This window comes from Tauraco erythrolophus, chromosome 10, assembly GCF_009769465.1.
Source record: "Tauraco erythrolophus isolate bTauEry1 chromosome 10, bTauEry1.pri, whole genome shotgun sequence".
Lineage (NCBI taxonomy): Eukaryota > Metazoa > Chordata > Aves > Musophagiformes > Musophagidae > Tauraco > Tauraco erythrolophus.
The window spans coordinates 10,298,663-10,320,674 of record NC_141474.1 but is presented as its reverse complement, the minus strand read 5'-3'; the positions used below and the strand labels follow the sequence as shown (position 1 = coordinate 10,320,674).

The 22,012-nt window shown below is 38.2% G+C and overlaps 1 protein-coding gene across 2 annotated transcripts; it reads left to right on the top strand.

The window, feature by feature from the left end:
- Positions 1–1,559: 1,559 nt before the first annotated feature.
- Positions 1,560–19,190, top strand: ZBTB41 (zinc finger and BTB domain containing 41). Of its 2 annotated transcripts, none has more exons than XM_086617185.1 (11): positions 1,560–1,607; positions 2,189–3,387; positions 5,410–5,617; positions 6,369–6,438; positions 8,947–9,094; positions 10,049–10,178; positions 12,050–12,145; positions 12,686–12,792; positions 14,253–14,358; positions 15,368–15,456; positions 16,235–19,190. In XM_086617185.1, the coding sequence occupies exons 2-11, from the start codon at positions 2,271–2,273 to the stop codon at positions 16,876–16,878; spliced, it is 2,715 nt and encodes a 904-aa protein (XP_086473311.1). In that variant the 5' UTR covers positions 1,560–1,607; positions 2,189–2,270; the 3' UTR covers positions 16,879–19,190. The 2 variants fall into 2 exon arrangements, with proteins under 2 accessions (XP_086473311.1, XP_086473312.1); XM_086617186.1 differs by having other exon boundaries at positions 2,157–3,387.
- The last annotated feature ends 2,822 nt before the right edge of the window (positions 19,191–22,012 follow it).

Sequence of the window (22,012 nt, the reverse complement as noted above, 5' to 3'; positions counted from 1 at the left end):
TAGAGTGAAACATAAGGCTCAGCTTAAACCTTACAGCATGTTGCTCAAAACTTCCTTTTTCCATACAAAATCAGAACACAGAAACTTATTTTTACAGTTTATGTGCAGCTTAACTGTGACTCTACAGAAATTACATTTGGGCAAGCATAAGCAACATCATAAAAGTGCAGATGCCCCAAAGGTAAGTAGATTTTTGCCTTCAGTGCACAAAACACATAGTGATATTGATGGCTCTATTATTATTATATATTAATTATTTTTATTAATAATTATTTCACCTCAGTAGTAGTAACTGAATGAAAGAACTGGTACTATTTAAAATATTATTTGAAATTACTGAATATTAAAATATAATTTGATTTTAATGCACTATTCCAGTGAAAAAATGAAGTTAAATAATTGTGGACTTCAATTTAAATGCCCAAGAGAGCTTGAGTACAGACAGCATAGCAACAATCCCGAGGAAACAAATGCTTTGAGAATTTTCAGTATTTTTATGGAAAAAGGCAACCCCTGAAAGTCACACGGTGTTTATTGCTCTAAGTGACCGCCAGTATCAAGCCAAAAATCATTCTCATGAATACAGAACACATGCTGTGGAATAAAGTTTAATCCCGCACTAACGGTTCTTCTTTAAAGCTCTCAGAAAAACAAGCTTATTTTCGGCGTCACGTTGTCACTGGCAATTAATTCTCTTCGGAAGCTAAACCCATAATCAATAGAAGGACGAAGGTCTGCTGAAACGCCGAGGAACTGCACCCCCGAGTGGGGTATTCGCCGGAGCCGTGGGGCGCTCGTGGGTCCGCTGTCTTTCTGCCATCCAGCACGCACGAAAACCGGGAATTTCTAAGTACGTTCGTGAAGTGCTTCAAAATACTCCACTAAAAGACAAATGCAAAAAGCACCGAGAAAAAACGCCGGCAGCTGGGAAGTTATTTGTAGCGGACTGCTCTCCAGGCGCAGCACCCCCGCTCCCGCACAGCATTTTTAGGCACCGGGGTAAACTCAGGCGCGCGGCTGTTTGCGGTGCGGCCCGCCGCTGCCGCCCGCCCCGCCGCTGCCGCCCGCCCCGCCGCTGCCGCCCGCCCCGCCGCTGCCGCCCGCCCCGCCGCTGCCGCCCGCCCCGCCGCTGCCGCCCGCCCCGCCGCTGCCGCCCGCCCCGCACAAACACGTCTCGCTGCCCGTCTCGCTACGGCGGCCGCTCACGGCGGCTTCCCGGCGCCACCCCGCGGGCCGCCGCCGGCGGGCTCGGCGGCAGCGAACCGCCAGCCGAGGGGCAGAAAGGCGGCAGCGGCGCGCCGAGGGCCCCCGAACGCGCGGGGCGGCGCGTCTTCTGCGCTCCCCGCCGCCCTCCCGGTAAGCGTCCTCCGCGTCCGCCCCGCCGGCGGGGGGCGCCCCTTCGCCGGACTCGCGCATGCTCGGAAGCGCCGCCGTCACCCTCACGCCGGCGCACGGAGCGAGGCTGCGCGCGGCGCCGGGACCCGGAAGCGGCGGAAGCGGCGGAAGCGGTCGGGGCCGCGGAGTGCAGCGGCGTTTAGCGGCCGAGCGGGCCCCGGGGAGCGCCCGGTGCCGCGCGGGTCTGTGAGGCCGCTCCGCCGGGGCAGCGGGTGAGGAGGAGCTTGGCGGCGGGGTTCGGCCATTTTATGTCCCGCTCGGCAGCGGCCGGGGGGCCCTCGCCGCTGCCCCGTTGAGGCGGGCGGGTCCGGGGCGCCCGTTTTGCCCGCCCCGCAGGCTCGGTGCCGCAGGGCCCTCCTGGCGCCGGCCCTCGGCTGCGCGGCGGGCCTGCTGGCGCTGGGACAAAGGCACCGTCCGCGGCGCAGGCCGAGGGAGGCGGGGAGCCGGGCCGCGGGCTTGACACTTGTCGGTGACAGGCGCGGGGAGAGGGCCGCGCCGCGCCGGGCGGCCCCGCAGCTCCGCGCCGCCGCCCTGGCGGGTCTCTGGGCGGGCGCGGGCGGACGGGCGCCCGGCGGGAGGAGCAGAAGGGTTGACTGGCTGTGCGGGGGTTAAACGGAAAGCAAATGCGCTTCGGTGTCGTAATAATAACAAGGTGTGCAGTGTAGATAAAACTAAGAGTGAAATACGGAAAGCATTAATAAAAAAAAAAAAGAATTTACAGTTAAGTACTAAGAGTGATTTTTATCATAATTCGTTTGCAGATTATGAAATTACTGTTACGTGTTTTCTCAAGGTCTGGAGCGGAGCCAAGTCTTCGGGAGAATTTTTTTGCCAATCACCTATGAAGGTCCTGATTTTAAAGTTGCACTTCTGCAATGAAGAAAAGGAGACGGCTCGCTGCAAATCTAAATGAAAAAGTTCATCTTGGCCATGAGAAAGATACTTCAGAACAGATTGTTGTAGTAGACTGCGCACAAGAAATTGTCTCGAAGTCTGCAGAAATAGCTCCTGCAGATCAGCTTGAATCTTCCCAAGAACTTTCACCGTCATCAGAACAAAGAAAGCTCCTAAGCTCATTGCAGTATAACAAAAATCTACTTAAATACTTAAATGATGATAGACAGAAGCATCCATCATTTTGTGATTTACTCATAATTGTAGAAGGAAAAGAATTTAGTGCTCACAAAGTTGTAGTGGCCGTTGGGAGTAGTTATTTTCATGCTTGTTTGAGCAAAAATCCGAGCACCGATGTCGTCACATTAGATCATGTAACCCATTCTGTCTTTCAGCATTTGCTTGAGTTTCTCTACACCTCTGAGTTTTTTGTATATAAAAATGAAATTCCATTAGTGCTAGAAGCAGCAAAGTTTTTAGACATCATAGATGCAGTGAAGTTACTGAATAATGAAAGTGTTTCTAGTGTACAGACTGATGTGGTAACTGATGCACCTACACCGGTAGAAACACTCAATGAACTGACAGGTAAACTATTAAATAGTCATCAGTGCACTTTTTGTGGTCGAAGTTTCTGTTACAAGAAGTCCTTAGAAAATCATTTGGCTAAAGCCCACAGATCCTTTTCATTGGAAAGAAAACATGGGTTAAAAATGGTCGAGAAGGCTGACTTTTCCACTAGGCGTTCTATGAGAAACCGTAAATGTCCAGCTAAATTTGAGAACAGTGACAATGAAAGTGTCTCTGACAGCAATTTGGAAAAAGTCACTTCTGACAAGGAAACATCTGATAGAACGGAATTTGAAGACAGTGAAAGTGAATGCAATGCTGATGAAGAGGGACAGGAAGAGGAAATGTCAGGTGAAGATTCAGAGTCTGAAGAACAAAGTGAAAAAGAACAGAATGATACTGAAGAGGGTTCTGAGGCAGTTGATTCAGTAGGAAATATTCCTGAAGGCCTAGCTCCAGTCATCATTCAAAGCAGTAGCAAAAAACTACTGCAGTGTCCCAAGTGTGACAAAAAATTTGATCGCATAGGTAAGAGCAAGTTTGATCTCCTTCCTTTTTACCATATGGTGGTGCTACTTGTATGGGAAATAAGCAGCTTTTTCTCTGTCCTAGAGAGTGAAGATCAGAATTTCTGGATCGTCTCACTGATCTAGTATGCTGCTGTTTTTTCTAAGTGTATTAAGCTGTCATTTCTGGGGTGTTAAGCAGTTTCAGTAAATGAACTGAGTGCATTATATGAAAAATCTGCAAATACTAAGTTTATTTCTCTTTCACTGCTCTGGATTCTGGTTGTTAGCATGCTATGTAAAAGCAGCCTTGAAAAAGGAGGGAAATATAGCAAGATATTAAACAATAAATTGTGTGAAGCCTGAAACCGGTACTATATTTTCTGCCAAATTAATTTTAACTAACAAAGCTGTTGTCATTGCTGTAGTAAAACAGCACCGTTGTCAAACAGCCTGAAATCCTTCTGTTCTACATGATGCATAGATGCTTAGGACCTCTTAGTCACTCTGACTTGTAGCTTGATTTTTTGGGTCTGTGGTTAGCGCCAAGTAATGCTTTGTCAGCTTAATCTGTTCTATTGGGATCGCTTATGTTACACTCAAATCGAGGTGTGTGGTTACTCAGGATATCAGAAGAGTAAAAATTCCAGTCCTGACCCATCCAATGCTTTCCTGTTCTTTCCCACGTTACAAGTAGATCACTACTGTACTCCAGAACTTTTGTGTTCTCTCAGCTGGAATAAATGCTGAATTATGGTCATGTAATGTATTAACTTCCTTTCAGTCATGAGAGTTAAGAAAGAAATGATTCCTCACAGCGTTTGACATTTTTTGGTGTTCTTATAATAGATGCTTTGTGTCTTTAATAATTTTGAAGTTTTAGGAGTTTATGAAAATGAGGTGGGGCTGGTGTGTGTGTATTAGTTCCTACTCTCACATGGTGTGTTTAGTTTGCTGAGGTGAAACAAGTTTTCTGAGGTTACAAATTATATCGTAGAAGCTATTTAACATTAAAAATATGGGACTTAACTGTACTTTTAATGCCATATCTTAAAGTAATATAGGAAACTTTCTGAACTTGAGAGCTTGGTTATTAATATTGAAAGACTATTGTGCAGAAATAAATGGCTTGTGAGTATTTAGGGTTGTAATGGTACGTTTTGGTTTTGCACACATTAGAAGCCCTTTGTGCTCTTTATAACTTAGAATTCTAGTTTTGTGCTCAAAAAACTGTGAGAAATAACATTAAAACAAGTGATAAATAAAGTATTTCTCTATAAGGTTGTATTATAGTAGACAATTGATTTGTATTTTAGATTTATGAGCTATAGTACTTTTTTTGTTTCTTTTTCTAACTCCTGGAAGTATGATGCATAATGTACAGAGAAAAAAATTAGTACAAAGCTGAGAGCCTGCTATTGGTTTGAGGTAGGTAGATCCTCAGTGAAGGATTGAATTCCATCCTCAGGAAAAAAAGCTGGCAAACAGAAGAGGGAACACAAGCAGTGTGAAAGAAATGAGAGAGTAGTATTTTTGTTTATGGTCATATCTTAGGTCCCAAATGTAGATCATTGGCAAGGTTCTGTATCATTCATTCAGTGTTTTGTTATTTGAATGTACCTTAAAAATACCAGTTTGTTGCAAGGCTGCTCCCTGTTCTGAAAAGGTACTTCACAATCAGTGTAAAGAGTTGAGTAGTAGTATAACTTTCAGTACTTAAGAACAGAGCATGCTGCAGGGTTGAACAAGAGAGACTTGTAACTCTTGAGTAGATTTAACAGTAATACAGAGCCCTTTTATTTTACTCTTTTTAAAGTTAAGATGGGACTGTATGGAGGAACCTTTCAAATGCATATGTGATCACTGTGCAGTTTTCAGTGGTATAAACCAGTAGAAATCTTCAGATGTATATGGAAGGTACTTAGACCTTGACCACATTTGAGAGAGAGATTATAGAACAACCCCAAATATGTATATTGTAGGTTATACCTGTTATACCCGCTACAGTTCATGTAAACAGATGTTTTTTGTTGTTGTTGTACAGGCAAATATGAGAGCCATACACGTGTACACACGGGTGAGAAGCCTTTTGAGTGTGATATATGTCATCAGCGCTATTCAACGAAGTCCAACCTGACAGTGCACAGAAAGAAACACTCTAGCGATACTGACTTCCATAAAAAGGAACACAAATGTCCCTACTGCAATAAGCTGCATGCAAGCAAAAAGACTTTAGCAAAGCACGTGAAGAGGCAAGTATGAGCAAATTTGTCTCACATTCTGAAGAATTGCTTTTTTCAGTTCAAAAGCAAAGACGAATGTATGTACGCAAGAAGCATATTCTGCGTTACTTCTATAACTGTTTTTTCAAACAAGTATCTTTTCAAAGGGCACGAGGATTAGCAGTACCAACTAACCTGCCACAAGAAGTGTGTAGGAACTGACTGAATACCAATAGTGGTTCTGTGGGAGTTCTACCACAGGTTTTTACTAGAAATTTTACAATGCTCGGATTAGCTAGCACAGTCTGTCAAAACACAACAGTCTTAATAATTACCTGTGTTGCTTTTAATTTGGTGGAAGAGTGAAATATCTTCTTTGGTATTAGATGTTGATGCAATACTGTTGATGATGATAATAGATGGATAAACCATTCCCATGCGGATTCTCTTAGTGGATAATTTGTTTATGACAGGTCTAATTACAAAGTATTATTATTTACGTACTACTTTTTTTCCTCTTTCATTGTAAATATCCATAAAGCATTGTAATTGAAACTATCATCTGTCTTGCCAATTGTCATACGAGATGCTACAGGAGTCTATAGTCAACACTGCTTTCCAGTTACCTGTGCCTTTGGAATTGTTCAGTTGTCAGTATTCTGTTGTGCTGGTTTGGTGATCAACTTTCACGACACACAAAGTTTAGAAATGGATATTTAGTATTAGGATGATCTTCATCTTAGAAAGTTATAAGTACTTTCAGCTTCTGTCTGTCTTCTAGATTTCATCCAGAGAATGTACAAGAATTTCTTTCTATCAAGAAAACAAAGAGCGAAGGTTGGAAATGTGATGTAAGTAATACTTCAGTACTTTTGTTTTCTTCAAATCAATTCTGTGCTTGTTTTGTGACTTGAATACTTAAGTGAAAATATGGTATGTGTTTCTGTGGCGTCTCAGCTTTATAAGTGATGGTATGAATTTCCTGTTTATGTATTGATATAAAGACTGAACTTTATTCTGTATGTACAGCTTGTGAATGAGTAGGTAATACCAGACTGAATTCTAAAATAGTGGAAGGCACTATTTTTTCATGTGATCAACTATTACCGTTGTTAAAATATATCAATTTGCAGATTATTAGGCTTGAGTGTTATGAATACATTAAAACCCGAGTATTTGCTTTTCCATTAGTTATGCACATCAAACACTGAAGAGTATACTTTTTTGGAAGGCTTCCTCAGTAGTGAGGAAAATATATGTTAAATATGGAACACTTTCATTTAGCTGCATACGTGCATCAACAGAGTAGTAAATTTGTACTAAATTTATCTCTAGTTGTGAAATCATAGAATCCTTTCCTTAATTTTTCCCAGGAGAGCTATATGCGTTAAACTACATCTACAGTGAAAAGGAATCCATAGAACTTTCATTCTCTACCTGTCTGCTACCAAATAATGTTTTAAATTTTCAAATGTGGGGGTTTGGTCTTTTTTTTTTTTTTTAATAAGGAAATTAGTTTACTCCCCCCCCGCCCCGGGCAGCTGTTTTATTTATGCAAGCTGCTTTATGCCTCTTTATGTCTGTAATATTAGGTGCTCTAACATAATTACTAATTTTGCTTTGTTTATGAACTTTCACTTATAAGCATGTAGTCGGAGGTTGGGAGATATGAACTGTAGGAATTTGTAGTGTTCATCTGCTGGCGATGGTACCATGGTTGGAGATATTACGTGCCTGACCAAAGGACGTAATCTTCCAAATGAAGTTATTTTGTGAGAACATATTACAGATCCTGTTTGTTACTAGACAGAAACATTTTAATAGTGGAAACCAATTGTGCAACATAGTTGATGTTAATTTCTCGGAAAGTACTCTTACTAGATGAATGATTTGGTAGATTTAGTAAAATTTGGTAAAGTGGGCCCGTGTGAACCTCATGAGGTTCAACAAGGCCAAGTGCAAGGTCCTGCACCTGGGTCAGGGCAAACCTTGGTATCAATGCACGCTGGGAGATGAAGGGATTGAGAGCAGTCCTGAGGAGAGGGACTTGGGAATACTGGTGGATGAAAAGCTGGACATGAGCTTGCAATGTGCGCTTGCAGCCCACAAAGTGAACTATATCCTGGGGTATGTCAAAAGAAGCATGGCCAGAAGGTCGAGGGAGGTGATTCTTAGGAGCTGTGACTTTGGTTTCAGGGTGTTTAGTATGTTCTATGGGCTGAGGTGCCACAGATGTAAGCTGCAGGATTTCTTCAGGGTGTTGATTTCTGCTGTAGTCCATGTGCGAACACCAAGATTTGGTGACCATATCCTTGAGGAACATGAGCAAATTCACAGAAACAGTAGAGTATTAATAGTAAAGAAAAACAAGAAGGCTATTACACTTTCTACAGGTATGGGATTTTCGTACACTTATATTTAACATTAATGAGTTTTTAAACAAATAAAGCTGTTGGTACTGATTTCCTGAGGCTAAAAGAGTGTTATTCAGGTGTGCTCTGAGAAACGGATTGCACAATTTAATGTATGGGAGTTAGGTAATACTGAATTCAGCTGTTATAAACAATGGCAACAGTTTCACAGTTAAATCAGTGAGCTCCACGTTGATTTATGTTAAGGCATAGGACCTTGATGTTGAATTTTAATACCTAGTTTAAATGCCTATATTTGAGCTGTAGCTTCAATTCTGTAATTGAACTGCATGCTTACTAATAATTCTTGTACATTTAGGTTTTGATTAATCTGCAAACAGTACTAAAAAGCTTACGTAATTTTAACATTGCAAAAGTTCTGTATCTCTAAAATATATTTTGAGTTAAATTTCTTTGTTGCTATTGGCATTTTGTCTTTAATACATGCTGTCAGATAATTTCCCAGAGGAATTAAAGGAACAGGTATGACCCTAGTTCAGCAGTAGCTTATACTACAACAGCATTCACCACAGTCCAACTGAGCTGTTCCAGCATCCAAAACCAAACAAAAGCTGTTTGCTTCTTTTCCATTGGTTTATTTTCTGCTGAGTTACTGTGTTGAAACACTCTAGGAAGAGAGTCTGGTAAGCTCTGGAGTCAGTAGAAAGAAGCGGGGATGGAACACGTAACTGTGTGCAGGAGTTGGCAGTAGTTTGATTTAGGCTGCCGTGGATCACCATCCTAATTGGTGTAGGTTTGTGTAAAGCACAGGTATTTTGGTACTGAATGCAAGGTTTTAGAAATTGGGATAGAGTATGCTTTTGAAGAATACCTGTTTAATCTTACGTTGCTGCAGAGAGCAGATGAACAAAACTGTTAGAGTTTTTGAACAGGAAAAAAGACTGGTTATAACTGATGTATTATTGACAAAATGTATTATCATTTTAGATTTGTAAGAAATCTTTCACTCGAAGACCTCATTTAGAAGAGCATATGATCCTTCACTCTCAGGATAAACCCTTTAAGTGTACCTACTGTGAAGAGCACTTTAAATCCCGATTTGCAAGGCTGAAACATCAAGAAAAATTCCATCTCGGTATAGAAACCTCCTTCTGACATGTAAACAATAGATTTAAAGTAAAACCTTCCTCCACCATTGTATGTCCCAATCAGTATGATTTCTACCCCATCTCCTTTTCCAGTTCTCTCTTTTCCAGTTTTATGAGGGGGTTGGGTGGGGTTTTTTATTGGTTATTTTTTTTACTGTTCTGTTCAGTTGTGATTTTGAGGCATTGTATTGTACCTAAATTGGACATGAGCCGGCAATGTGTGCTCGCAGTCTGGAATGCAACCATATCCCGGGGTGCAATGAGAGTGGTGAAACACAGGAACAGGTTGCCCAGAGAGATGGTAGATTCCCCATTCTTGGAAGCATTCAAGGTCAGGTTGAATGGGGCTCTGAGCAAACTCATCTGGTTGAAGATGTCCTTGCTCACTGCAGCAGGGGTTGGACTAGATGATCTTTAAGGTCCCTTCCAACCCAAACCATTTTATGATTCTAAATAGAAGCAAGATTTTGAGAGGGAAGAAGAATTAAGGTAATTTTGTTTTAAAACTTTTTTGCATGAACTTGGTTCTCAACTATGGAGTCAGATTCTTCCTGAAGTTTTCCAAAGACCTTTTTCTTTCCTCCTGAAGTATTCCAAAGACTTTTTTATTCCTACTAATTATTTCTGCCAGGTAGGAACTAGATTGGTCATAGTAATGGGAATTTGATTTTTCAAACAGTCTAAGTGGGCTTAATTACTTCTGACTATTTATTCTAAATTTTTGCTTTACAACCATGAAACTTGCCAAAAAAAACCCAAATTAGAAAAAAGTTACCTGAGCAGAAAGTACACAAAGTCTAATTAAAGTATGCTGACTGTACTAATTTGTTAGACAAAGCTTTTGCTTTGTAAATTGATCTGGGTTTTCCCAAGTAACCAGTCTGTGCATCGTTTGGTTTAACTGACAGTTAATAATACTATGTGCGTCTGTCTACTTGTAGGGCCTTTTCCTTGTGATATTTGTGGCCGCCAGTTTAATGATACAGGAAATCTGAAACGCCATATAGAATGTACTCATGGAGGAAAGAGAAAATGGACTTGTTTCATCTGTGGAAAATCCGTTAGGGAACGGTAAGGAGTTGCGTGACTACTTGGACTTCAACAGAACTGAGAAAATTTAACGTGCTTTGTTTGATTCTGAATATGTTTTAGTTTTGAGATTTTAACATAAATGACACCATTTCAGAGGGCTACTGTATTGAAAGGTAGTGTCAGAGCCACGGGTAGCGTGTGGTTTTCTGGTGACCTCTAAAATTATAGATGTCAGCTGTAGGTAGTTAGTTATGAGGCAGAACTGTAAGTCTTAACATCTAATTCAGTTCACTTAGGGTTCCTATGTTGTGCAAGAACATCTTGCATTTGTTCGGGAAAGAGTTTTCTGCCATAGTTACTTTGGTAAATATACTGAGGAGGATGGGAAGATGAGGAACGCTGGTCAGCGTAACTAAGAAGAAATTGGACTCCTACAAACATGGTTTCACAGAAGATGGGATAATATTGTACAGCCTTTGCTGCTGTGCTCTAAATGGAGGAAAAAAGTATTAATTTAGAACTTTGAAAAGTAGAAGCTCTAAAAGTTGACTCATAAATTCTAGTATATAAAAATAAGTGTATAGAAAAGCTGTAGAAATAAGATTTCTCTTCCTGCCTCCTCCCCTCTGTTTCTATTCTATACAAGAGGGGAAAAAATTGTGAATTTTAAGGAGTTGTTAACATGGCTTCAGTACAGGTGTCTTGCACTGTTCTGTAAAGGAGATCTTTTAAGTTTTCCAAGTGGTGATTTTTGTTTAGATTCTGAAACAATAAGCCTTATAGTTGTTTTTTCTTTTTGGTAGAATACAGCTTCATCTCTATAACTGTGACAAAGATTCTAGTTATGTTCTATTTGGGCAATATGAAAAGGTCTTTGTACTGCAGTGTTTTCTTGTTTGTTTGTGGTTTTTTTTTCCCAATGACTGACAAAGACCCCTGGAAGTATTGTAAGAGGAAGATTTGCCCCTAATGGATTTTGGTGCTGGTGCATTTTCTAGTAATTTGTTCAATGGGATATGCATGCGTTAAAAGAAAAGGTACTAATGCAGTAACGAAATAGTAAACAAACAAGCTATAAAGCACAGATACTCTTTCAGTTCTATAAAACTCACTTTAAACTACAAAAAGAATTTCTGTTTAAAAAAAAAAGGCAATATGTTCACACACTTAAAGTTTTGTTTATGTTATGTAAGGCAGTTGAATATTTAAGTGTTGTTGCTCTCAGTAGAACAGATAAAACTTTTGTGTAAAGCATAAAAAAAATCTTTGAAAAATAATATTTATAAGTAATACTGGAAGGAGATCAAAGAATTTTCTATTGTTTAGTTCACACACTTACCAGGTGTGTATACAGTAAATTATATTGTCTGATTCCTTTGCTTGACAGAAATTTTCACCTGCATGCATTTTTTTTTTTTTTTTTACATTGGAGAGGCAATAGTAAAAATAGACTTACATATATACACGTATGTACGTATGTATAAATATATATGTATTTAAATAACCTATATGCTGAGTTAAGTTAAATTAACATACATGATCTAGATTTTCTTCAAGTCTGACTTTGAAGTTCTGACTTTATACATACAGTAACAAAGAAATTGTTACATAGAAAATAATGTCAGAATTGATGTTTTCTTTAATGTAGGTTGTCCAAATGTATGTTGGGACGATGTTTTATTTCTTTGCTTATATTGTTTCTAGATAAAACTGGTTCAGTAAATAGTAGATAGGTTGCTGTACTGCCTTTGAATGTATATATATGTCTGTGTATCTGAATAAATTGATGCAGTTATTTGGATATATTGTGATCCATCACAGTTAAAGAAATTGAGAAATTGATAGTTTGTTTCACTTTAAAGTAACAGTGACATTGCTCAAAATTAAATGTTACTGTCTTTGTTAAACAGAACAACTTTGAAAGAACATCTGAGAATTCACAGTGGAGAGAAGCCTCATCTTTGCAGTATTTGTGGGCAGAGTTTTCGTCACGGAAGCTCTTACAGGTACAGATTTTTATTAAATAAGCTACCAAACCGTTTCACTTAATTTGGTGATATATATGCATTCATGATGTCAACATAATGCTTCATAATGTGTATGTGTTTTGATTTATTCCAACTCTAAAGCATTAGAAAATGCTTTAAACATGCTTAAATATTGAAAATAATATTAATAACCTGTGAGAAGTCATTTAATTTCTAATACAAGACGTTAGTGGTTTAAACGTAGACAGAATCCCATATAAATCTTGTATCAAAGTTGACTTTCTTGCACATCTAAAACTTTTGCATCTGTGTTATTCAAAGACCAAATATGCAGAGGACTAAAATATCCTGCTAAATTAACACCAGGTATGAGAGTTTAGCTCTATTCTCTCTTGTTTTCTAAGAGCAGTTTAAGCATACCTCAACTGAAAGTTATTTCGTGATATTTGCGTGAAGCATTAAAGACTGTGGTTTTTGGTATTTTGCATTGAATTAGCAGTACAGATGATGTTAAAAAAATTACTTTTTATGATTATATTTATGACTATGAATATGCAGGCTTCATCTAAGAGTCCACCATGATGACAAGAGATACGAATGTGAAGAATGTGGGAAAACATTTATTCGGCATGACCATCTGACAAAACACAAAAAAATACACTCAGGTAGGCATTTTCTTTGAAAATTGGCTTTGAAATTACTATTTTGAAATAAGATCAAGTTAAAAATTAATTATGGATTATTTTTTTTCAGTACATGCAATGTTTTAGGCCTGATAAAATTTCCTCTCACGATGTTTAAGGTCTACTAAAGCAGGGTTAAACTTACATGTTTTCAAGGTTTAAAAGTCAAGTGTTTCCTCCATAGCATAGAAAGCTGAGGGACAGTCAAAAACATGTAACAGTGAATTGCTTTAAAAATAATAGATAAAAGCAAAAGTTAAAAAGGAGGATTTTTTAATGAGTTCAGATTTCTTTTTTTTAATAGCAATTGTGTGAAACATTATTACCACAACACAGAAGAAGCTGTCACAGTCTCTGTCAAAGTTTGTACACTGATCACTTTAATGTAAGAATATCAAAGAAGTGTTTCCGAAGTCTCTGTTTTGGGCAAAAGGGAAGGAAGGAAGGTGGTGGGAGTCAATGCTGAGAACAGCCAGATGAGGATGGTCAGGAGGAAGAAAAACGTCCTTTCTGTTGCACTGAGAGCAAAAAGGTTATCAAACGTATAAGAAGAGCGAAGATTCACTAGGGACTTTTCCTTTTTCAGAACAGGATCCAAAGGGAATGTGGCCTTCTAGGAGGCAAAATACTTTATAGGCAGCATAAAAATATGAAAGTGATCAGAGTCTAAACTTCCTGAGCCTTTATTTCAAAGGACAGCTTCTTTTTTGGTGTTTGAAATCATAATGTCTGCTATAAAATAAAGAAATCTTTTGAAAACTCAAGTACAAAAAAAAAAATCCTCTTTTCTACTCTATTTGCTTTTCCCCCTCTAGAAAGTTACATTCTTTGACTGTCCACACTCCTCCTACTTACATGAGAAGAAATATTCTGCCCTTTGTGGAAGATCTCAAGATGACTAAAAAGAATCAAGATACTTATAAACATCACCATAAAAGAAAAAGGTAACTATGTAAATCAGGATAATTAAAAAGATAAATACTGTGATGTAATTTTAAGTTCTAAAAATTAGTAGCTGAAAATAATCGGTATGTTTAAGCTTCTCTTTTAAAGCCCTTGAATTATTGGAAGGTGTCACGTTTTGGGTCATAACGAAGAAGGTAGATTCATAGTCGTTCACTTGTACTTGTCATGCAGTGGGTGTTTGGGGAAATGTCCCTTAATTCATGAACGTGAATTTCTTTGTAGAAATGACAAATGGTCAGTAATAGTCATATTTAACAAGTGGTAAAAATCCTAACTCCTATTGAACCAACCTACCAACCTGCTTCCTGAATTTTGTTCTTTGATAACAGAGAATCCTTCTCTGAGTAAGATATGGAAGAGCTTGACTGGCTGGACTTTGTGAACATGGATCTACTGTGCATCTTATGATTACAGCTCTTAGACATTTAGTAAGTTCCAGAAATTTAAGCAAAATTTATTCATTTTTGCCCTTGTAGGTGAAAAAGCACATCAGTGTGAGGAATGTGGAAAATGTTTTGGCCGCAGAGATCACCTTACTGTTCATTATAAAAGCGTTCACCTAGGAGAAAAAGTTTGGCAGAAGTAAGTGTGAGTTTTTTATAACTGTGTAAATACTTCTGTGCTGTAACTGAATTTGTTGGGAGTTGCTTGTTTGTGCAGATTACTAGTAGTCTGTGTGTTTGTCATGCCCGTTACCTGAGAGAGATTATTATGTTTTGAAGTGGATATCAGAAAATTGCCTTCACCATTTAAGCTACATGTTTTCTTTGTAGCTTAATTAAGTAAATAAAATAAAAATATAAAAATGGATCAAATTTTAATCTGTCAATTAGCTGTCTCAATGTTGTTCTAAATTAATGGTTTGCTGTAACATTGTCATTGCAGACTAGTTAAGACTGAATTATTAGACATCATTTAAGCACTGTGAGAACTATCCTACACTGAGATATTTTAGAAGCTGGTAGCAGATTAGTGGCTCTGAAAATAGGTAAAAACTTTGAAACCTGAGTTATGTCTATGAATTGAAAATGCAATGGGGTTTTTAAATTCTTGAGCTCCAAAAATATGCCTTTCAGAAATTTTCGAATAAACTGAGACCTACTTGTTTTTCCAATGATGTGTTTTAACTGTTGGTACTCTTTGGCTTTGTGTGGAAGCCATTAAAGACGTGCTGTTGAAAGTGTAGTACATTGTCTGCTTGTTGTCCGTGGTTTTTCTTGGTAGCCAGTAGCCTGAACCATTCCTAGTACTTTACGGCATAATTCTGCCAAAGTGAAAGCCTTTTGTGGATGTCGGGCAAAAACCGTTACTTAAGCATATTTTTGGGGTCAGAAAATAAATTTTCATGTCTTTTGCTATTCAAATACTAAGTGCCAATCCCAGCAGAGAATAAGATTGAATATCAAAAAGAATCTAATTGACTGTTTTGGTATGCAGATGCCAGGAAATATGAACATGAGTGAGGAAATTTGGAAACTGATATTCAGCTATTTTGCAGTTAAAGATTTCAGAAAAGACTGTGCACATAGCTATTGTTAGTTGATTTAAAGAAAAAAAGTATCTAACATGAAATGTCGTTTCTTCTTTAAAGATACAAAGCAACATTTCACCAGTGTGAAGTCTGTAAGAAAGTTTTTAAAGGGAAATCAAGTTTGGAAATGCATTTTAGGACGCATTCAGGTAAAAATAAACCCCAACAAAACCACAAAACATGTAGGAATGTATTTTTATGCATCAACATTGACGGAATTCTTCAATTCATTATGGTTGTTGAGTGTTCGGGGCAAGAGTGGCAGGAAGCAGCAAGACCTTTTATTCTTTCTCCTATGTTGATCATTCCAGAATACTGCCTCTGAATGTATCAGTTGAAACATTGACATAATCCTCAACATAGATATGTGATATGCTCTCCACACCTCTTCCTTTAATTTACTGGTATATGTTCTTGCCAAATTTACCCAGACCTTCTAATCGTTTTTGTGGTCCAGGGAATACTTCATTTCAAGAGGTAACCTAAACAAGGATTTGAAATCCCTTTGGAAAGGTTTATGTCCTTATATGGTTAAATTTGGTTTTCCTGCTTTATGTTTAGGGTAATCATTGTCCTTTTGAAATGAACAAAAGTACAAATTGAGCTCATTTAATACAAGTATCATAACAGTTTAAAGACTGGGGGTTTTTTATTTGGTTTATGTTCTGATTGTCTTTGCGTGTACCTGACAGAAATCCCAAGTTTTGAGAGAATTATATGTAAGGAGAAGAGTATGTTAATGTAACTTCTAAACAAACCTCTAATGGCTCTCTTGATTCCAAAATTGATGCTAAACATACGCTCTTTGTTTTCAGTAAAATTGTTTTATACTAGATCTCTATGACGTAATCCATGTATGTATTTGCATATCTATGTGTGACACGGTGTTACTCAGAGTAACTAATTCTTATTTCTGTGTCTTTATAGGTGAGAAACCCTACAAATGTCAAATCTGTAATCAGTCTTTTAGAATTAAGAAGACATTAACAAAACACATGGTTATTCATTCAGATGCTCGACCTTTTAATTGCCAACACTGCAATGCAACATTTAAACGAAAAGACAAGCTGAAATATCATATTGATCATGTTCACGGATCAAAGGCTGCAGAAGACGCATTGACGTCTTCTTCAGAGGAAAAGCTAGTCTCTTTACCAGTGCAGTACACCTCTGATGACAAAGTTTACCAAACTGAAGCTAAACAGTATGTGGAACAGTCCAAAGCATATCAATCAGAAGCCAAAACTTTGCTACAGAATGTATCTACAGAAGTATGTGTGCCTGTGACTCTGGTACCAGTTCAGATGTCTGATCCGCAAGCTGACCTAGTACAGCATACTCCTCAGTCACATGGCATTCTGCCTCCACAACCTGAGCAGACAGATTATCAACGAGCAACAGATCTATCATTTCTAGAGAAATATACTCTTACTCCACAACCTGCAAATATTGTTCATCCTGTGAGGCCTGAGCAAATGTTGGATCCTAGAGACCAGTCATATCTTGGAACTTTACTGGGACTAGATACAGCTCCTACTGTACAGAATATTTCAAACAATGAACATTCATGATCAGACCATAACATTCCACCTAATTTACGAAGCCATTAGCCCACAGAAGGCTGATATGGCAATTAAGGTTTATATTTTATATTTTATTTGGGCTCATGAGTCTTCTGCATAGTTTTGGAAAAACAGGTTTGTTTACATAATATTCGAACATTTAGGCACATTTTGATGCATACTGAAAGCATTTCTTGTGATTTTTAAGAGTTTTTAAAAATCTTATAGATGGTCTTTTAAAAATTATGCTCTGAAATATCTTTTAAGGGTAGTGGCTGAAAAATGTAATTACATATCTGGCTATTAATTTAAAAAACATTGCCTTTCTGCATCTTACTTCAAGTTAATGTTTTAAATGTAATTGAAAGCATTCTGAAAGATTAAGGACTATATCAAATTAATTAAAAGTTGTAAGGGCAGGCAGGGATATAAAACACAAACTTTGAATTATGTTTGATACAGAAATTAAAATATAATTTTACTTGAACCCTCACGCATTTTTGAAGGGTTTTAAAGTCTGCTGGACTCTGGAGCCTAGCCAATGGACACAGGAACTAGATTCTTCTGAAAAGTGATTCAGATATTTTATGAAGACACTAAACAGGGTGTTTGGTGATTCCCCCTGAGTATAATTAGGCTGCCTACATTTGGCCTCTTAATTCTTCCTTGATCTCTAATATTGAATTATGTGGGAAGATCTAGACATTGATATTGTCTAATTTTCTACAGTTAAGTCCTATATAGTTTTAATATGTGTTTTTTCTTGCTTTTTCAATCCTGTTTGTTTTCTGAAGTGTGCCCCACACTCTAACTTTGAAAGAAATAGGAGTATTTGCAAGGTCATTTTAATCTATGAACAGTCATAAAAGATTGGCATGGTTTATCCTTGTTAGAGCAGGAGTTATAACAGGGTCCCGCATTAGCATGCCTGTTGTCAGGTTATCTGTGCTAGAGAAGAAATTTAAAGGCTATTATTTCCAGTACAGTACTCAACTTCTGTTTAAAAAAAGAAATAATCAGTAACTATAAATCTCTTGTGAGTTGCTAATGAAATTTTTTTTTCCTCGCTTTCTTGTGCTGTGTTTATAAAACAAAGTCAAACTCTTGAAAGTATTTTATGTCTTTAATTATTTTTAGCTTTTTCTTTACTAGGCATAAGGGTTTTTTTCAAAAGAACCATTTTGAACTGCAAGTCTAGTGTAATTCACCATAAAATCTAGTATAATCTAACCTTATCAAGCTTTCCATTTTAAGCCTATTTTAAAAATAATTATTCTATGTTTATTTGGTGAATATTATGCCAAAGAAAGTATCTGAAGTAATTTTTTAATCTTCATTACACTCACAAGAATTGCATATCAAGGCAAAATTTTCCCCAGTTTTCCCTATTCTGAAATTATTATCTTAAACTTTAAAATGGGAAACTGGGCGTATTATTGTAACTGTTAAAGTTGTCCAATGACCTGAGCACAAGTGATCTGTGGTGAAAAGCTTGTTTATCATCCCAGTTCTATAAACTCTAAATGGCACGGATCATTTTAAATCCTATTCAAATATTTCGATGTTAGATTCTTTTAATCCCTGTCTACTTCAGTGTTGAGCAGTTTGCAGGAGAGGGGCCAGAGCTGCCTGAATGTCCATATTTCGAAGCTTGTACTCTAATGGATTCTTAACCTAAACACACCAAAGATTTCTGTTAGCTGTTAAATAGTGGCAGAATTATAGAATTTTAAGTGTTATCGATATTTAAATAGGACTTGGCCAAAGAAGCACAATAGAAGTCCTAAACTTTAAAAGTTCAGTTTGTAAAACAGGACTATGTATGTTTAACTGTTCTATGTTTGTATCTCTAAAGTAAAATTTAGAGCTGTGCTCTGGGAATGTTCAGACTGACATGCTGTAAATATATCTGGTAAGAAGCTGAATAATAGCAAATATACAGCAATAATGAGGCCATAGAATGCCACTTTCTGAAAGGACACTATCAAGTACTACTCTTCCTGCTTTCTAACTCCACCTTCATCTCCTTTCAAAATAAAACTATTTCTATCATCCTTACACTCCATGGCTTGAAAACTGCTGGTTTATGTGTAGTTTTCAAGTCAACATGTGTGTATCACTCATATTACTGCATGTGGATGTGACACATGATTTGCAGCCTTTGTAATGGTACCCTTAAACATAACCCGACATAAATGGTGTCAGTGCAGTTCTCAGACTAGAAAGCCTAACTCGTTGTTATTTCTTGTCTTTTCTGTCCTACGGTAGGAAAAAAGTATTGTAGGAGTTCGACAAAACAGTGGCTTAAAAATAGTCGGTAACTAATTTGTTTCTTTTAAATTCCGATCTGTTCAGAAGGCACTCTAGGAAAATACTAAAATGGAATTTGGAGCATATTTACTTGATAATGTCCTTTTAAAAATTCTGTCATGATTGTGCCTTTTATATATATTCTGAATAATGTTTTTTTCTCTAGTTCAGTTGATTTTTCAGAAAACATTAAGGTCAATATCTTCCAAAGGGCTTCATGGTTTTGGGTTCCCAACAAAAAACAGAATATAAAAGGGCTCGTTTTTCAGAAAAACGAGTGCCACCTTTGCTGTTTGGGTGACCGGAATTACTAGTCATTCCTGGAAAAAATGACCTACTAGTTCTTTGGCGTTCTTTTATTTGCAGATAACCCTACTAGTTAGCGTTTTTACCTGCTGGTCAGGCTGGATCATTGCCAGTTGACAGTAGAAGAAAATAGGAAAGCTTATGTGCTAGATACATAGTTTTTATTTTTTTAATATCACGAGCTATAATTCTTCTGGCTTTACATCTATTTAAAATTCATAAATGAGCAAAGTAAATTTTCATGGACTGGTACTTTGTTTGGTAAGTGGAAGTAGCTGATCTCTGCTTGATGGAGGACAGAGTTCCTCTTAAGAGGACTAAAGTTGAAGGGCAGACATCTGCACCTCACAGCTGCATGGATTGAAACTCCATAGGTGTCTGGTACCTCCATTTTAATACGTATATGTACTTATCCAAGAGTGCATGTCCTGTTGAACTGGAGGGCACTTTTACAATAAAGGCTATGTTTTATCTGGCAGTCATCGGCTCGGTTGACCGTTTGTCGCCAAAGAAGGAAGAAGCAGGTCTCTCAAAAATATCGCTGAAGAGCGATCAGTGGCACACTGCAGAAAGTTGGTCTTTTCCGCATGCTGACCTTTGGGGAGAAAAGTGGAGTCTGTGTTGGAACTCTAAATTCTAAACTACTACATGGTTCTGAGAACTTACTGCACTCATGCTGTTTAAACATTGAATTCTGTATTTTTTTGCTGAACAAATTTCTGGTTGTTGACTGGGTTACTGCCTTTAAGTGAATTTTGTGTTCAGTTTATTTATTTATATTGGAATTTCCTCTTTGAGCACTGACACTTTTCCTACAGAGGTATGGCTCTCATGGGTTCTTTTTATGCTGAACATCATTAATTGTAATGGTGATGATATATCTTCTGTAAGGCTGTGATTTCCTTAAAAATATACTGCTATTTTAGTCTGGATTATAATTCGGGTAGCTATTTTTAAAGATGGGTCATGCCAGAACACAATGGCAAAAGATCTATTTGGTATCATCGAAGAGCTAAGTTTATTTCCCTCGTAACTAATGTGAAAGAGCATCCGGAACTCTGAAGAATGCTTCAAAGGAATCACCTCGTAACGTGCTTAATCGAACATGAAATGTGTTTTCGAGTGCTAGGAATAAATGACCCTCAAGTTTTTAAATTTAAAATAATTTCTGTGTAGAAATTCATGAATGTAGATTTGCGAATGAATTCTGAGAAGGCTGTTGTGGATAAACAGTTTTTTTTCCCCTGAAAACAAGAAAAAAGATGTGAAATTTTCCTGTAATTTGAGCATACATGCATAACTGATCCAGATTGTATGTTCTCCATGTGGCTGGAGCTTAAGGGAAATAGAGTGCGTTTATCTGTAGGTCCTTGTGACTCCTGTCACGTGTGATCTTTTTCTACAATATCATCTCACAGTGATTTGGTTGTTTCACGGGATGCGTTGAAGAGCGACACTGGCAGAATATAGTGCAGGGCAGTTGCTTGGCTTGAGCCCGGAAGGGTCTTTTTCATGGTTCGTAAGAAATGTTTTGGATTAAAGTAATGATGGCAATTTTTTTTTAATCCCCCATAACCATTTCGATAATGTTTAAATGTTGGTCCTTTTATATGAAAGATTAAGGTGAAATAAACTCAATATTTTGTCACTGGTATATGAGATAATGTCTTTTAAATGTGATCTGTATAGGTTGATATTTTAGATGGAAGTCTTTAGGTAAAGTCGTCTTTTTAGGGGAAATTCTTTGCTGTAAGGAAAAGTTAGGAAGTGTACTGTAAATGTAGAAGTACTCAGTCCTATGTGTAATTTTGTTTGTTATGGAAAAGTAAAATTCTTTTGTCTTAACATTGCCTGCCTCACAGGATTTCTTGCAGGGGTGCTTGAGCCCTCTTTTTTTTTTTTTTTTTTTTTTTTTTTTTTTTTTTAAGCAGCATGGAAACAGTATTCTGTGTGTCTTTCAGTTTTAAAGCTCATGAAAGATAAACAGATGAGGCAAACTTTTTCATCACATTTGTGAGCGTTGCATTCTACTTTTAAAATATTTTGTAAATTAAATTTATTTAGAAAAATACTTGGCTTTGCTTGATTTTTTTTTTTTCATATGGACAGCTAAATCCATTTAATGGAGGGCTGCTAAATCCATTTAATCCAGTTCTTTTTTTTAATTTTTATTTTGAAATGTAACTCAAGGCTAACCCAAGGCCCTCTCCCATTCACAGCTCCGTGCTGGGGCACTTGGAAGCTTCACATGCGGAGGCGGCCGGGGCCCCTGCACGGGGCCGGGGCCTCCCGCCGCCACCAGGCGGCGCCTCTCTCCTGCCCCGGCAGTGTCGGCCTGTTCAAATGAAACGCCCGGCGCTGATTGGCGGAGAGGCGAGGGGGCGGGGCGGGCCGCGCCGCGCCGCGCGGGGATTGGCGGGGGCCGGGTTTGAACGGGCGGGCGGAGGCGCGGCCGTTGGTTCGGCGGCGGAGCGCGGGCTGCGGGGGGAGCTGGAGCGGGTCCCCGCGCCGGGGTTCTGCCCCGGGT

Excerpts from the sequence above, each read along its gene's own strand:
- ZBTB41 (XM_086617185.1), top strand. The coding sequence starts at position 2,271 with ATGAAGAAAAGGAGACGGCTCGCTGCAAATCTAAATGAAAAAGTTCAT. Across the intron at positions 6,439-8,946 it reads GCGAAGGTTGGAAATGTGAT|ATTTGTAAGAAATCTTTCAC; the intron begins GTAAGTAATACT and ends TTATCATTTTAG. Across the intron at positions 10,179-12,049 it reads GGAAAATCCGTTAGGGAACG|AACAACTTTGAAAGAACATC; the intron begins GTAAGGAGTTGC and ends TTTGTTAAACAG.